A 16,034-nucleotide genomic window follows, 5' to 3' on the forward strand; every position below is an offset into this window, starting at 1 on the left:
AACTGATAAAGTCGTAGCTTCGTACGACAATGACGGATGACAGGTTGAATGGTTTGGCTGTCATGTGTATTCGCCGAGATATATCTGGCAGCCTACAACCTGTCGAAGTCATTGAAGAATTTGCCAAGCGTTATCCGAGGAGACTCGCTATGCGTTAAAGGAGCAAAATAAAATCGTGTGTGCTTTTTAGTACATTAATGTTTACCTTGAGAAAGCCTACTCTCAGTTGGGTCAAGCCCGTCCCAAAATCAAATCCTGGATCCATCACTGAGTCAGCTCTGCTCTGTCTCGTTCATGCGTAAGAATATATAGTTCTGAACTGCATGATTCTGAAGTAAAGTGCTGCGTTGATAATTGCTTCATGATTTACTTCAGTTTGGTTTGCCAAATGAGAGTTTTGTTATATTTCTAAAAATGCAGCTAACTGTCCACGCAATAGTGCAAGGCATGACTGGGCAGTAATCAAATGGTTCAAATGGCTCTGAGCACTATGCGACTTAACTTCTGAGGTCATCAGTCGCCTAGAACTTAGAACTAATTAAACCTAACTAACCTAAGGACATCACACATATCCATGCCAGAGGCAGGATTCGAACCTGCGACCGTAGCGGTCACGGGGTTCCAGACTGAAGCGCCTTTAACCGCACGGCCACACCGGCCGGCACTGGGCAGTAATGTTACGATTAGTGTTCAAATTGTAGAGATAAAGTTAGTGAAATGTTAGCAGGTAAATGAAAAGGTTTATTTTAAACTGAGGTGGTATTCGAATCTCTTTAATAACATGGAAGTGAATCAGATTAACATGAAACTATGATCTTTCCTTAGCATTGTCATACACAATGAGAAGTGATTCAGACAAATAGTTTGAAGTTAAAAATTACTCTTTACTTTTCTTATAACATGCTTTGACTGGAAGTGGAGGGTGACGAATAATAATTAAGATTCTGAACACTTGACCGATAAGTTGCTCTGGGAACCAAAACGTAGATATTATTGAACAAAATGTAATGTTTACACTCCAATACTTCGCGATTATCCCTTGCAGCAAATAAGAACTGTATTGATGTTACCTTTCTCAAATGTGCCGTTTCTATGAAATCACCTCAAAATCATTCTCTTTTCTCAGTCACACCAGGGAGCATCTCTAATGAAATTCATTCACTATTCAGCACGTCCGCCATCAAAGCTCCTCCTGCACAACATACCCATACTATCGGCCGACTCCCTGTCTCTGTCATCTACTCCCAATGCATCCTCTGGTAGCCAAAGATTAACTTTTCAATCACGTGTTCAGGCATCAAAAGCCGCTCATTATGGTAAACCATTCCAGACAAACTGTCATCTCGTATGATATATAGCCGTTCACACTGTGATCAGAAAACAACTTCAAAACATAATCACCTAATTTTCTATTAGAAAGCCCTTCGCTGCCGCGTGTTACACGATATATCTCACTAATGTATCAGATCACAAAACACTGTATTCACAACTCAGAACGATTTTTCACAATAGGCGACGAATTACTTTTCTCCATTAGTAACATAAATCCCGCTAATGGTTTGCAGCTCTAGAATGCAATTAATTTATTTAACTGTTCTTTTCATATCCGAGTATTTATGTGATGAACCTGGCTGCAACACGTTTGCATAATATGGCGATGTGACAGTATCTAGCTGCATTACGTAAGGATAGTAAATGAAATTACTTGGTTTGGAGGAAATAATTCAGAACGAAATATTATATATATACGTAGGTATATTGTTCTCAAAAGAATGCAACTGATTTATAGAGCCCACATGTGTCCTCAAAGTGGCAAATACAAGTAGGATTCTCACAAAGAGTTAACGGAATCATATATTATCAATATACAAATGGTAATAAAACAATAAGTCTTTTACAGTGTAGGAGAGAATGATAATTTTGAATTCATAGCACGACGGATTCAAATGATGATATTAGGTCCCATAATCACCTTCCATTTAACGAAAAGGAGCAACTTCTGAGCTTGCATTTCACCACGCGAAATGATATTTCGAGTATTAATGCGGAGTGACCGCAAGTTAACTGGGTAGATACTTAGAATGCACTTCTGAAACAACCTGAACATCGCCTAACAGTCACCACAGCAAGTAGCTAAAAACATCTCATCCACTTTCTTCATCATTGTAGAAACTCCGAACCAACTCATACCGACACCAGGCAAAGCCAAACTGCCTCCCAAGTCAAACAGAACAGAATTTGACAAGAATCAGCGCCAGAATGGTGAATACACCCTGTGGTTCCTAAGCAGCGAACGTTTCTCGTTCCCTTATGACCTAAACCGACCTCCAAAAATACGAAATGCATCAGTGGAGACAGAAAGATATTGCTCAAAGCGCCTATTTTGACTACTAGAAAGACCCGAAGCATTGTAATGACATCTTGCAATTGAAGAATGGCTCTGAGCACTATGGGACTTAACATCTGAGGTCATCAGTCCCCTAGACCATAGAACTACTTAAACCTAACTAACCTAAGGACATCACACACATCCATGTCCGAGGCAGGATTCGAACCTGCGACCGGAGTGGTTGCGCGGTTCCAGACTGAAGCTCCTAGAACCGCATGGCCACTGCGGCCGGCTGCAATTGAAGAAAAGCAAAATTATTATGAGCAAAAAAATTAAGCTTGAAATGAACAACTTTCAACATAACTAAACAGTAAAACACACACACACAGTGCAGTAGGCAATAAAGTTCAACAGTTGACAATAACGATCAAAACATAAAGAAAACGTGTTCCCATGTCCTCAGTACTGTGCTGGCGATAATTCAAAAGACTGGAAACCGAACCGCAGCTTTAAGTCCAGCAAAGCGAGCATTCACGAAGAGCAGCTACAAACCTTGTAGATAAAATATTCAGAATACCATCATGTTACAGTAATTCAGAAAGTCGCAGAACTGTCTCTAAGGTGAAAGTATATGCAGTGTCCAGTATGTAAAACAAAACTGGCTAATCTGTGGCTGTTGCTTCCCTCTTTCACTTCACAATCACATCGCCAAGGTCGACTTGAGCAGCTTTACAATGATTGATATTTCCCTTAGGGATTTGTTACTCCGGTGACTAGTAGACGTTCAAAGTCACTGAGTTCTAAAATAAAAGCCACAAAGCTGCGTTGGCTATTTCACCTCTCTTTCAGGTTTTAGCTAGTGCTCCGTTTCCTTTCGGTCATTGTTAGGCCAAAGAATTTGTCTCTCGAGGAGGCTGTCGATACAGTGCCTGAAGAGTAACGTTTTCTCGTGTGTTGTCAGGGCTTCGTGCACGTGCGCATCTGGTTCCCGCAGTTCCCCGGCGTGGTGATGATGTCGGACCAGGAACTCATCATCATGTGCAAGCCGCCGGAGCCCACCATCATCGAGAACAAGGCGGCAGGATTCGCCGGTAGCTTGTGAGTAACCTGTACAAATATCTACTGCCAATTTCCAGTCTGCTATTTATAACAAACGCGCCTTACTGTAGCTGAACCAGACAACAGTCTAGGGCGCTGAAGTTTTGAAGCACTAAATTTTGGACGAACAGTGACGAAACTTCCACAATTATGTATAATAGCGTACGTTATTAGTGGATTACCCACCTGAGCACTTTTGTGGCCAGGCAACTAGTAGCCAAGAGCGGCCCAACTTCCTATCCCGTAAAAATAGAACACATAAATATACACTGTTTACTAACTTCCAGTATTCTGATGGCCATGACATCAGCAACTGTATGCTTTAACAATTTGTGCAAGAAATTGCAAAAACCGTCGAAGTTGCAGTATTAAATTTTTCTTTATCACTATCAGATCATCCAATAAGCTATGCAGTAGCATACATTACGACAGCTACATGACTGTTCATTCTCGTTAAACTCGTCTTGTAAAGCAGTGCAGGACTGAACTTGTTCACTAGAAGAGTTAGGTGAACGAGGTTCAGCCCTGTACTGCCTTACAAGATGTGTTTGTCTAGAATGAACAGTCATGTCGCTGTCGCAATGAGTGCCATTGCATAGCGTATTGGATGATTTCATAATGAATTTGGGCTCGAAAGTAGACATTGAGTAATAAAGAAAACTAATATTGAAACTTCGACGGTTTTCGGAAATTTATTGCATAATTTGATAAAAATATACGATGTACAAATTCAAAATTTCTCTCTTTCATTTTAGTGTTTATCCCCTCATATGGGGTTGCTTCTTTTTCATGATTTGCAAATTTATTCTTATTTATGCTTAATGGCAGGTTTCATTTGTTCTCGTAAACGTTGCCAGTTAACTATATATGAGACATAACTCGTGTGCGCAATCTGGTTGCGAACATTGTAAACTTCGTACTATGAGTTATCGTATTGCAATTGTTTGTGCACCACGTTTTCTGAGATGGAAAGTGGGGGACTAGCCAAGCATTTGCTGTAAAATTGCCTAAAATCCACGCTCAGGCTGGCAGGTGTGCCAGACCAACGGTCGTTGCATCACCGCGCGGATTCAGTGGGGTCTGGAATGACATTTCCACTCTTCAGCGGAGTGTGCGCCGATATAAAACTTCCTGGCAGTTTAAAACTGTGTACCGGACCGAGGCTCGAACTCAGGACCTTTGCCTTTCGCAGGCAAGTTCTCTACCAACTGAGCTACCCAAGCACGACTCATAAGCCGTCCTCACAGCTTCAATTCTGCCAGTACCTCGTATTCTACCTTCAAAAACTTCACAGAAGCTCTTCTGCGAACCTAGCAGAACTAGCACTCCTGGAAGAAAGGATATTGCAGAGACTTGGCTTAGCCACAGCCTGGGGGATGTTTCCAGAATGAGATTGGTAGAGCACTTACTCGCGAAAGGCAAAGGTCCCGAGTTCGAGTCCCGGTCCGGCACACAGTTTTAATCTGCCAGGAAGTTTCATATCAGCGCACACTCCGCTGCAGAGTGAAAATCTCACTCTGGAAACATACCCCAGGCTGTAGCTAAGCCAGGTTTCCGCACTATCCTTTCTTCCAGGAGTGCTAGTTCTGCTAGGTTCACAGAATAACTTCTGTGAAGTTAAGTAGATAGGAGACGAGGTACTGGCAGAATTGAAGCTGTGAGGACGGGTCGTGAGTCGTGCTTGGGTAGCTCAGTTGGTAATGCACTTGCCAGCGAAAGGCAAAGTTCCCGAGTTCGAGTCTCGGTCCGGCACGCAGTTTTAATCAGTGTGGTCTAGTTCACCTTCCTGTCTCGCCAAATAGCGGGCTGCACGTAAAGATATGTGAGGGGGGTCAAAAGATAAAATGATATACGTCTATAAAGTAGAGCTTTTTGTTTTTCATTCCTAAGTGGTTATACAATTTTACATATAAAAATAATCCTATGATTAGTCCTGATTTTCTGCAGCATTATTCAGTAATTAAATGATTATTGTTATTATTGCCAGTGCTCGTCTGTCTATGGTACAGAAAATTCACGGTTTGAGACTCAGCTGATGTTGTCGGCTGTTGATTTTTCGAAGTAAAAAATCAGTTGTACATCATGCCATACGAAAAAAATTTACGTTAATGTATTTTTAGTGCACTCCCGGATTATTTAAAATACATATTTTCGTGCCTAAATTCTCATTTGTACTGTATACGCTGAATCAAATTAGCTACAAACGGATTACTGCATTTTCACAGTGTATCCTAGGGTCATTCAGAATTCTTATCGTTGTTTCTTGAATTCTCGTAATACTATAATTACAAAAAAGAACAGCAGAGCAATAACAGCTAACCAAACAAATATTTACTGATTAATCTTTGCATTTTCTATCCGTTCCGTTTAAACACAGTCCACACCATTATGGAGCCACCAACAGCTTGCACAGTGACTTGTTGAAAAGTTGGGTTCAGGGCTTCGTGGGTTTTGCGCCACGCACAAAACCTACCATCAGCTCTTACCGACTGAAATCGGGACTCACCTTACCACGCCACGGTTTTGCCGGTTTTCCAGTAGTATAGGGTCGAACTGACATGGTCACGAGCCCAGGAGAGTCGCTGCAAGGCGAAGTCGGGCTGTTAGCAAATACAGTCGCGTCAGCCGTCTGCTACCGTAGCCCATCAACGCCAAATTTCACCGCACAGTCGTGACGGACACGTTCGTCGTACGTTCCACATTGGTTCCTGCCGTTATTTCACGTCGTACTGCTTGTATGTTAGCACGGAGAACTCTACGCAAACGCCGTTGCTCTCGGTCGTTAGGTTAAGGCAGTCGGCCACTGCGTCGTTCATGGTGAGAGGTAAATGCCTGAAATCTGCTATTCTCGACACAGTCTGGAGGCCGTGGATCGCGGAATATTGAACTCCCTAACGATTTTCGAAACTGAATGTCCCATGCCTCTAATTCCAACTACCTTTCGGCCTTCAAAATCCATTAATTCCCGTCGTGCGGCCATAATCACCTGACTGCAAAAGACAGCTCCTCCAATGCACTGCCCTTTTATACTTTGTGTACGCGATACTACCGCCATGTGTATATCGCCACTGTGTGACTGCTCACCTCAGTATACATCTATATTGGTGCTCTGCGAATCACAACTGCGAAGTGTACGGTTTATGGTACTTTTTACTGTGCCGTACATTAAGCTTCACTCTGGTTCCATTGATGGATGAAGAGTAGAAATAATTGTACCTTTAAGCCTTTTCTATGCAAGCTGTTGTTATTCTGATTTTTCTCTTTACGATTTCTAAGGTGTCCGTCAATTAGATTCTAAGGAAAAAGATACTAAATGGTTTCTAGAAATTAGCTGTGAAGTATAAGATGTCTTTCTTCAACTGTCTAGCAATTCAGTCTTTTCAGGATTTCCGTTACACTCTCTCCCTAGTCTAACAAGCGTGTGATTTTCTTTGTACATTCTTCCTGTATTTGTTGCAATGCATTATGTAAAAAATCTCTTTTAAAGGCAAATTACTGCTTTGAAGTTATACCAATGAATCGACACCTTTTATTTGCTTTTCATCCAACAGAACTTACGTGATTCTGCCATATACGTTGATAGTCCTTGGTATTTGAATGATGTATCTGACAGAGTATGTGGGGTTCTTCATGGCCTCTAAACACGGGCGCAACAGTGCTTTTCACAAATCTCTGATGAAATAAATCGCCAGGGTTTAACACAATACTGTATGTATGTCGATTGTACCTGTCGAAGCAGTTCGTCACTGCCAATATCTGCACATTCACTTTATTGTTAGGTCACGTCGGGAAGAGCGGAACGGGGGAGGGGGGGGGGGGGGGAGTTTGTTATCTAAACCCGCGTGGGCATCGTGACGATAAAGAGGTGGTGGGTGCCCGTGCACCATTGCGATGATACATGGAGCTACTGTCTCACAAGTATGTCCAGTGATCTTGGTCTTACAGAAACTAAACGTCAAAAACCTTTTATAAGACATTATGTGTAAATTTCAGAGATGTCGTGGTTAGGTAACAATGTTAGGGACTGTAGTTCAGCACCGGCGCGCTTCGTTTCACTGCCGCAAATTATTGCTAGCCACAGAAATCACATCAACTGTTGTCATCCTCTCAGTGCAAGGCAAATACACACAGACTGAAAAAAAGTCGCAACACCGAAAAAATAATGAATGTAGAGTATTGTTATTGCGTGAATTCATTTGTCTGGGTAACGTATTTAGGCGATTAACATTCCAAGATCGCAGATTAATGTCAGCGCGAGACAAGACATTGCAAATGTGAAATGATGATATATCAGTAACCGGTGTAACTGCCAGAATATTGAAAGTAAGCATGCAAAAGTGCATGCGTTATGTTGTACAGGTGCAAGATGTCAGTTTTGGGATGGAATTCCATGCCTGTTGCATTTGAGAGGTCATTATAGGAACGTTTGATGTTGTTTGTAGATGACATGATGTCTGATATGTCCTCGATTACAGACAGATCTGGTGATGGAGCAGGCCAAGGCAACATGTCGACACTCTGTAAAGCATGTTGGGTTACAACAGCGGTATGTGGGCTAGCGATATCCCATTGGAAAACACCCCTTGGAATGCTGTTCGTGAACCGCAGCACAACAGGTCGAATCACCAGACTGAAGTACAAATTTTCAGGTGTAGGTCAAGTGTATCAACATCGCAGACGCGTTGGTTTCGGGCCCTCAACTGATCTTCTTCTAACCAACACACCACCATCACTGACATCGAGCCAGATCCAGCTCTCATCAGAAAACACAGCAGACCTCCACCCTGTTTCCAACGAGCTCTCGCTTGCACGGTAAAGTGCGTCTGAGTCGGAGCTGTTCTTGAACTAACCAATTTGTAACAGTTCGTTGCATCGTTGTACTTCCAACTGCTGTTCAAATTGGTGCTGCAGATTCAGTACAAAGCGCCAGAACCGTACGCCTAGCACGATAGTCTTCCCTCTCGGTAGTGCCACGTGGCCGTCCAGAGACCGGTCTTCTTGCGACCGTACATTCTCATTAGCACCGCTGCCAGCAATCATGTACAGTGGCTACATTCTTGTCAAGTCTTTCTCCATTATCAGGGAAGGAACATCCAGCCTCTCATAGCCCTATTAAACGAAATCGTTGAAACTCAGCGGCGTGTTGATAATGGCGTGCCGGCCGGTGTGGCCGTGCGATTCTAGGCGCATCAGTCTGGAACCGCGTGACCGCTACGGTCGCAGGTTCGAATCCTGCCTCGGGCATGGATGTGTGTGATGTCCTTAGGTTAGTTAGGTTTAATTAGTTCTAAGTTCTAGGCGACTGATGACCTCAGAAGTTAAGTCGCATAGTGCTCAGAGCCATTTTTGATAATGGCGTATTTGTCCCCCAGAAGGCATTCTCGACCAACATCAACTCTCCACGCCCAGTCTCAAAGGTAACTAAAGCTCAAATCTTTACAGCGTCCGCTCAAAGCAAACCTAGTTTGCACTCTTTTGCGACTGGTGCGAATTTCGTGTAGACTCAAGTAGAAACGCGCCTGCCAACTTTCATTTATATCGCGCCACTCGTTGTTGGCGTTGCGATATCTTCTTTTCTTCGTCAGTGTGGTTCCAACTTTCTTCTTTGAAGTTCATCCGATGTTATGCCGAAGATAATGACCAACGAGTATTTTATTTTCAAATTCGACGTTTAGAACGTGTGGTGGAGTCGCAATAAAACCATTTATGTCAGGAAAGAAATCTGATTCCGACTCGATCATTCTTTATAATGTTCTGTCAAACATGGAAATGCCAGAGAAATTTAAAAACTTTAATTTCAAATACCTCAAACATTGGGCGCTAGCTGTGGCCTTTTTTACTCAAGGTCTTCCTGAATTTGGAAATTTGTGGTAAGGTCTTATGGGGCCAAACTGCTGAGATCATCGGTCCCTAGGCTTACACACAACTTAATCTAACTTACGCTAAGGGCGACACACACACCCATGCCCGAGGGAGGACTCGAACCTCCTACGGGAGCAGCCGCGCGGACCGTGACGAGACGCCTCAGACCGGGCGGCTACCCCGCGCGGCTTGCTGAATTTGGATGTGGGGCTGTGAGGTTCAGGCAGCATCGTGTTGAGGCTTAAATCAGATTTACTGTTCCTTTGATGATTTGTTAAACAAGGCTGTGTAGATCACTTTCGTACAAGATACGTAATAACTGCTCTCGAGATCCAATAAAATTCTGAAAATGAACACAGGGGCCCTGGCGGGTATAGGGAAGCACTGCGGAAGCTGCGCCTACATTGGTGTTTTGTTTCGTTTTGTATAGCAATGTCGTTGCCGAGGAAAATTAAATGTGCTATGGAAATCCACAATACAATTACGCCATACTATAATTAACAAAAGAAACTCGTGGCAGTGTTTGGAAAAGCTGAGATCTGGTTCACTAACCTTATTCCAGTTGCTGATTTTTGTTGTCAGAACATTTTATTTCTTAACTAAGTAAACATTACACATAAAACCGGTTTCTCTGATTGGGAATATTTTCTTTATTTGCGAATTTAATGAGAGATAAAGAATTACAAAGAAATTATTTCTATGTACGTCTAGTGACAATGTATTGAAATACCCAAGAAGGTGGAAACTACCGAAACTACACGTGTTGAGAAGGTGCGGCTACAACAGACCGTTGCCTCAAATGCCTCTAAGCACTATCGGACTTAACATCTGAGGTCATCAGTCCCCTAGACTTAGAACTACTTATACCTAACTAACCTAAGGACCGGCTTTCCGGGCGGGAAGGAGCGCCTGGTCTCCGGCACGAATCCGCCCGGCGGATTTGTGTCGAGGTCAGTTGAACCGGCCAGTCTGTGGATGGTTTTTAGGCGGTTTTCCATCTGCCTCGGCGAATGCGGGCTGGTTCCCCTTATTCCGCCTCAGTTACACTATGTCGGCGATTGTTGCACAAACAACTTCTCCACGTACGCCCTGTACACCACCATTACTCTACCACGCAAACATAGGGGTTACACTCGTCCGGTGTGAGACGTTCCCTGGGGGGTCCACCGGGGGCCGAACCGCACAATAACCCTGGGTTCGGTGTGGGGCGGCGGAGGGCTGAAGTGGACTGCGATAGTCGTCGTGGGGTTGTGGACCTCTGCGGCTGCGGCGGGAACGGAGCCTCTCCGTCGTTTCTAGGTCCCCGGTTAACATACAGTACAATACAATACATACATCCTGAAGACAACACACACATCCATGCCCGAGGCAGGATTCGAACCTGCGACCGTAGCAGCAGCGCGGTTCCGCAGTGAAGCGCCTAGAACCGCTCGGCCACAGTGGCCGGCCAGACCGTTGCTTGGAAAGTCAATGTGATTCAGGAGACGAAAGTAAATTCATCGCATTGAGAATACTTCCACACTGCCTTTACCAAACGTTTCTGTATAAACATGTCATGTTTAATTCAGCTGCCCATTTCCTAACAGTTAAAAATGGAATAACAGACTCCTTACAGATATTCGCCTATTTAGATGGATTTTTATTGGCTATTAACCGTTCAAGATAAAGAAGTCACGAAACAGAAAAATATCGAACACTTTGCACCTCGAAGTGGACTGTGTTTATATGCACTCTTGTGCCACGTACAAATAAATTTCATGACTACCTTGAGAATGCAGAAGTATAAGGGGCATTCAAACAAAAGCGAGACAGGACTTCCTTCAATAAGTGACGCACCCTACAGTGTTGCCAGTTTGATAAATAACTAGACTTAGAGAATTGTCAGCGTGGCCATGTCATTTGTACTATATCGCGATCGGTATGGACTTAGACTCTACCGACGGCCGGGCGCCGGCCAGGTTTTATCTCAAAGAACTTAAAATGTATTCTGTCTCACAAACTATTGGGAATAACGCACACATCCATATGAAGTTGTTTTGCTTGAAATATTGATCATTCCTACTACTACCTCCTGTAGAAGTCGACACAGAAGTTCGTTGCGGTAATTCTTTCTTTCCCCTAGCGCTTATCCTGTCTAGTACACAGTCCGCTTTTTAGAGATTTCTTAAATTTTATTTCATTATTTAACTTTTTGGCCATATTTCTTCCTGATGCCGCAGTGAAGGCAATCTGCGAGAGGGAACTCATGAACACCATTTGTCTGTGAACCATGTAAACTTTGTTGCACGTGTTATCATTTTCTGTTTATGTATCGTGTTTTCTGTTGCGGAATTTAGGTACCAGCGCAGCTTCTGCCTAAACGAACGTGGAAAATCGCCCAAAAGTCACAATCAGGAATGTTTGATGTCCCAGACCATGGTCGGTAATTCACCACGCAGATACTACCCGACTCTAGCTTACGTCAGTGACTCGCAAAGTGCTGCACTGCACGTTACGCTATACAAGCAGGTTAAATTCACAGCTCTAACTGCCTTAAATTATTTGGGTAAACTAGAGAAATGTTCGAGTGTGAGTTCTCCCCGATCATGGTCTGCCAGGCGGCTCGCTGCGAGTCCAGAAAGTGTGCAGGCCACATTAAATCAGCAGTACTGCGTTACTTTTACACTCGTATCTGCGGCACTAGTGTCCCTGCTCAGCAATGGACAACACTCGTTGGGATCGACGGAGAGAGTGCGAACTTAGAATCCGGGTTAGCTAGCTGTGTGTCAACGTGCCTACAGCACCGCAAGAGTCATCGGTAGGAACTCCTTGCAAATCTGTAGTACAGGAACCAGTCAGAACCCACCAGATTGTCGATGACCTGTCACGCCATCGATTGTCATGAACACCCGTAAACATTCGATGCAATCCAAGAAGACTAGTGCCGAAAGCGATAGAACGAAGATATTGCCGAACAACGTAGTGCGAAATCAAGAAGCTCGGAGGTAGTAAAAGATTCACGAAATGTTTCCAGCAATATCTCAGCCAGTCATCAGGATTAAGTGTCCTACGCCCGTAGCAACTGCTGATCCTAGAATAGTATTTCAGCAGCAAAGACAGCAGGGACGGAACAAGAACTGTGGGAAACATCACATTATGACTACAAGGGAACTATTTCACGACTCAGAGTCGCTATTCATGGACGATATCGTTGACATTGGCAATGCTGGCAGGAATAGTATTCTTATTGAACTCAAATGACCTACCAATGCCAACAAGTCAGTGAACACAAGCATAAGGCAGGGAAAACCTTCAAATGTCTATATTGGAATGCTTGTGATTTACTGTCTTCAAATAATTAGATATATCTATAAAAGCATAAATGTAGGCGAAATTAAATGTGTTGTACAATCCGAGGCACTTGATATCACCATCAGACGATTCCCCAAAAAGACAATGCAATAGATCCGAACATACATTATTGCACTTCAAATATTCTTGCTGACATTTGAAGCTAAAATTACCAACCTGTGCTACCATGCAATGTCAAGTGTCAGCATATAGACTCACCACAACCCCCGCCACCCTGGAACTGTTCAAGGGCCGTGCTATAAATGTGGGCATTCTTAACCAGTTTAGTATTGCAATGTACCATAAATGAAAGCTGTCCAGTTCAGATTTCTTCCTCATCGTAACTAACGGAACCAATAGGTGTTCTACAGTATAAATGATATTTAATTTTTACAGAAGCAATACACGAGTTGCATGCCCCTCTCGTCTGTGCCATATTGTATTTTTTTCTTTTTAATTGGCATTTGACCATCGCCATACAGTCATCCATCAACATAATTATTGTATTTGTATGACACTATAAAGAGCTGGTATGCAATATTAACTTTGTCTGTTCAGGTGTTTTCAGTAACGGGAAACGCCATGCACATACATTTAAAAGATATGCGATGTTATGCCTGCTGTGTAATGTGTAAACAAGCGAACTTTGCCACAGCATTTGTCCTTATTGAACGTGTTTTCTATTCCTGGAACCCAATAAAGAACAAAAAGTGGCATCCTCAAATACACTGAAACACTTCCGCATAAAAAAGGATTAAGAATTTTCATACTAAAAAATTAATCTGCCCTTAAGGAGAACGTGGTCTCACTATGATGCTCATAGTATGGCGTGCCCTCACGACGATATGAAGCAAAACTTTTAAACTAATCACTATTATCAACGTAGTGTTATAAAAAGTACCCAGCCAATCAAAATTCCAACTTCTCCTTTCTTTTACTCCTCCATTTTCTGACATGTTTTGAATGAAGAAATATACAGGGTGTTCCACAATTACAATTACAGGCTTGTAGGGGCTGTAGACGGGACTTTACCTACAATGTTTTGCTAAATAACCATATGCGTAAAAGTACCTTTTAGATACAAAACAAATTTGGAAATCAGATGACTTTAAAAACTTCCTTTTCACGACACACGCACAAACTGAGAAGAGAAGAGGGTGCTCTCTTCAATCCCTGTTGTATTACCATTTCCGCCCGACAACAACAACGGCGTCTAAAAACTGGTCCGTTCACAACTACGAGGACGTGCTGTAAAGTCACGCCTCCGAATTTATGGGAAAATTCCTAAAGCTTTGTAAATAGAACAAACATTATTAACATTCTACAACTAGGTTAATATTATTTTATGGCTTTAGTCTATGTGTTCTTTCCATCTTAACTGATATTGTTTTATTATGTCAGTTATGTTTTGCATATTCAGTTCATCTCGGACGTCATCATTTCCCTTCTTATCCATCGAAGTAGGTCCAGCCACGAAACTAGTATCTAAAAAAATTCTCTTCTTAAGATTCCAGTTTTCGCACCCATAGAGCAGTGCTGGTATGCAATCCTTTGCGAATTACAAGAACGGTTTGAAAACAGATTTTTGGAGATAAGTGAGCTTCAATCGGCCTTAGATATATTTGTTCGCCTCTTTTCCCTTCGGCATAGGACGTCTCATAAGTGCTTCAACTAGAGCTGATTGACCTGCAGTGCGATATCCGCCTGAAGGACCGCTTTCTCCTGTGTAAAACTTTGGATGACTTTTACAGCTGTCTTCCACAAGAGAAATATCCTCTTTTGTACAAGCACGCGGCCTAAGTTCTCTCAATGTTTGGTTCCACGCATATCTGTGAGCGCTTCTTCTCTCTTTTAGAGAGAGAGAGAGCACTTTAGCAGAGCATCTCTTTGGACTCTCTTTCTCAGTGTTCTGCGTAAAGTTCCACAGAAATAGTTAACTAGATCTAACTTATTTTGCACTTGACTATTTACCCTGTATGTGATACTGCACTCAAAAAATTGAGATGCGTTGACGTGCTCTCTGATCTTCTTGTCAATTTCAATCTTAACTTTCTTGGGCTGGTGTCCTGAAAGTGCCATTGATTTTGTCTTTGTGATGGAGACGTTCAGATTGTTCGATTTACTTTATCAGACACCTTTTCATAGTTGATGACGTCAAGAAAAGTTGGTAAATTGAATTCACTATATTTTTCTGTTAGTTGTGTCATGTTGAAGATACAGCCCGAGGATGATCTGCCTTTTCGAAAACCGTGTTGGACAACATATATTACTGTTTCAACGATTGGCGATAGTTGTTTTGTTAAAATTCTAGCAAACAATTTATAATATGAATTCAGAAGGCTAACACATTTGAAATTTTGGAATCCATGTCTGTTTCCTTTCTTATAAATTAGGAATATCTGGGCTATATTCCACTTCGCCATACATAATCATAAAATCGACTTATTTTTGCAATATTTGGTGCATATTTTATCAGTTCCATACTGATTTTGTCACACTCTGGATTCTTTCTGTTCTTGCTTGACGTTACTGATTGCCTCCTGTAGCTCCTCCAACATTATGAAGTCTACATTTCCGTCTGGTTCAGACAGAACCACCAAATCCATCCAGAGTGTTTTATAGTATTGTGACCAATCAGATTCAGATATTGTGTTTATTTGCAGATTTCCCTTATCTTCTTTGTTTAAATGTTTCATTACTTTGTATGATTTCTCTCGTCTTCCTCTTACATCAGGTTCAATATCTGTAATATACTGGGTGATCAAAAAGTTAGTATAAATTTGAAAACTTAATAAACCACGGAATAACGTAGATAGAGAGGTAAAAATTGACACACATGCTTGGAATGACAAGGGGTTTTATTAGAATAAAAAAAATACCCCTTATTGCTAGACGCGTGAAAGATCTCTTGCGCGCGTCGTTTGGTGATGATCGTGTGCTCAGCCGCCACTTTCGTCATGCTTGGTCTCCCACGTCCCCAGACCTCAGTCCGTGCGATTATTGGCTTTGGGGTTACCTGAAGTCGCAAGTGTATCGTGATAGACCGACATCTCTAGGGATGCTGAAAGACAACATCCGACGCCAATGCCTCACCATAACTCCGGACATGGTTCAAATGGTTCTGAGCACTATGGAACTTAACTTCTAAGGTCATCAGTCCCCCAGAACTTAGAACTACTTAAACCCAACTAACCTAAGGACATCATACACATCCACGCCCGAGGCAGGACTCGAACCTGCGACCGCAACGGTCGCGCGGTTCCAGACTGTAGCGCCTAGAACCGCTCGGCCACCCCGGCCGGCTAACTCTGGACATGCTTTACACCGCTGTCCACAACATTATTCCTCGGCTACAGCTGTTGTTGAGGAATGATGTTGGACATATTGAGCATTTCCTGTAAAGAACATCATCTTT

The 16,034-nt window shown here is 42.6% G+C and overlaps 1 protein-coding gene across 1 annotated transcript in view; it reads left to right on the forward strand.

The window, feature by feature from the left end:
- The window catches only part of LOC124605228, a 304,515-nt gene that overhangs the window by 104,585 nt on the left and 183,896 nt on the right, over positions 1 to 16,034 (forward strand). The window contains exon 4 of the mRNA XM_047136779.1: positions 3,291 to 3,427. Coding sequence (XP_046992735.1) covers positions 3,291 to 3,427 — 137 coding nt within the window. The remainder of the gene's footprint in view (positions 1 to 3,290; positions 3,428 to 16,034) is intronic.

The sequence above is a fragment of the Schistocerca americana genome, chromosome 3 (genome assembly GCF_021461395.2).
Source record: "Schistocerca americana isolate TAMUIC-IGC-003095 chromosome 3, iqSchAmer2.1, whole genome shotgun sequence".
NCBI lineage: Eukaryota > Metazoa > Arthropoda > Insecta > Orthoptera > Acrididae > Schistocerca > Schistocerca americana.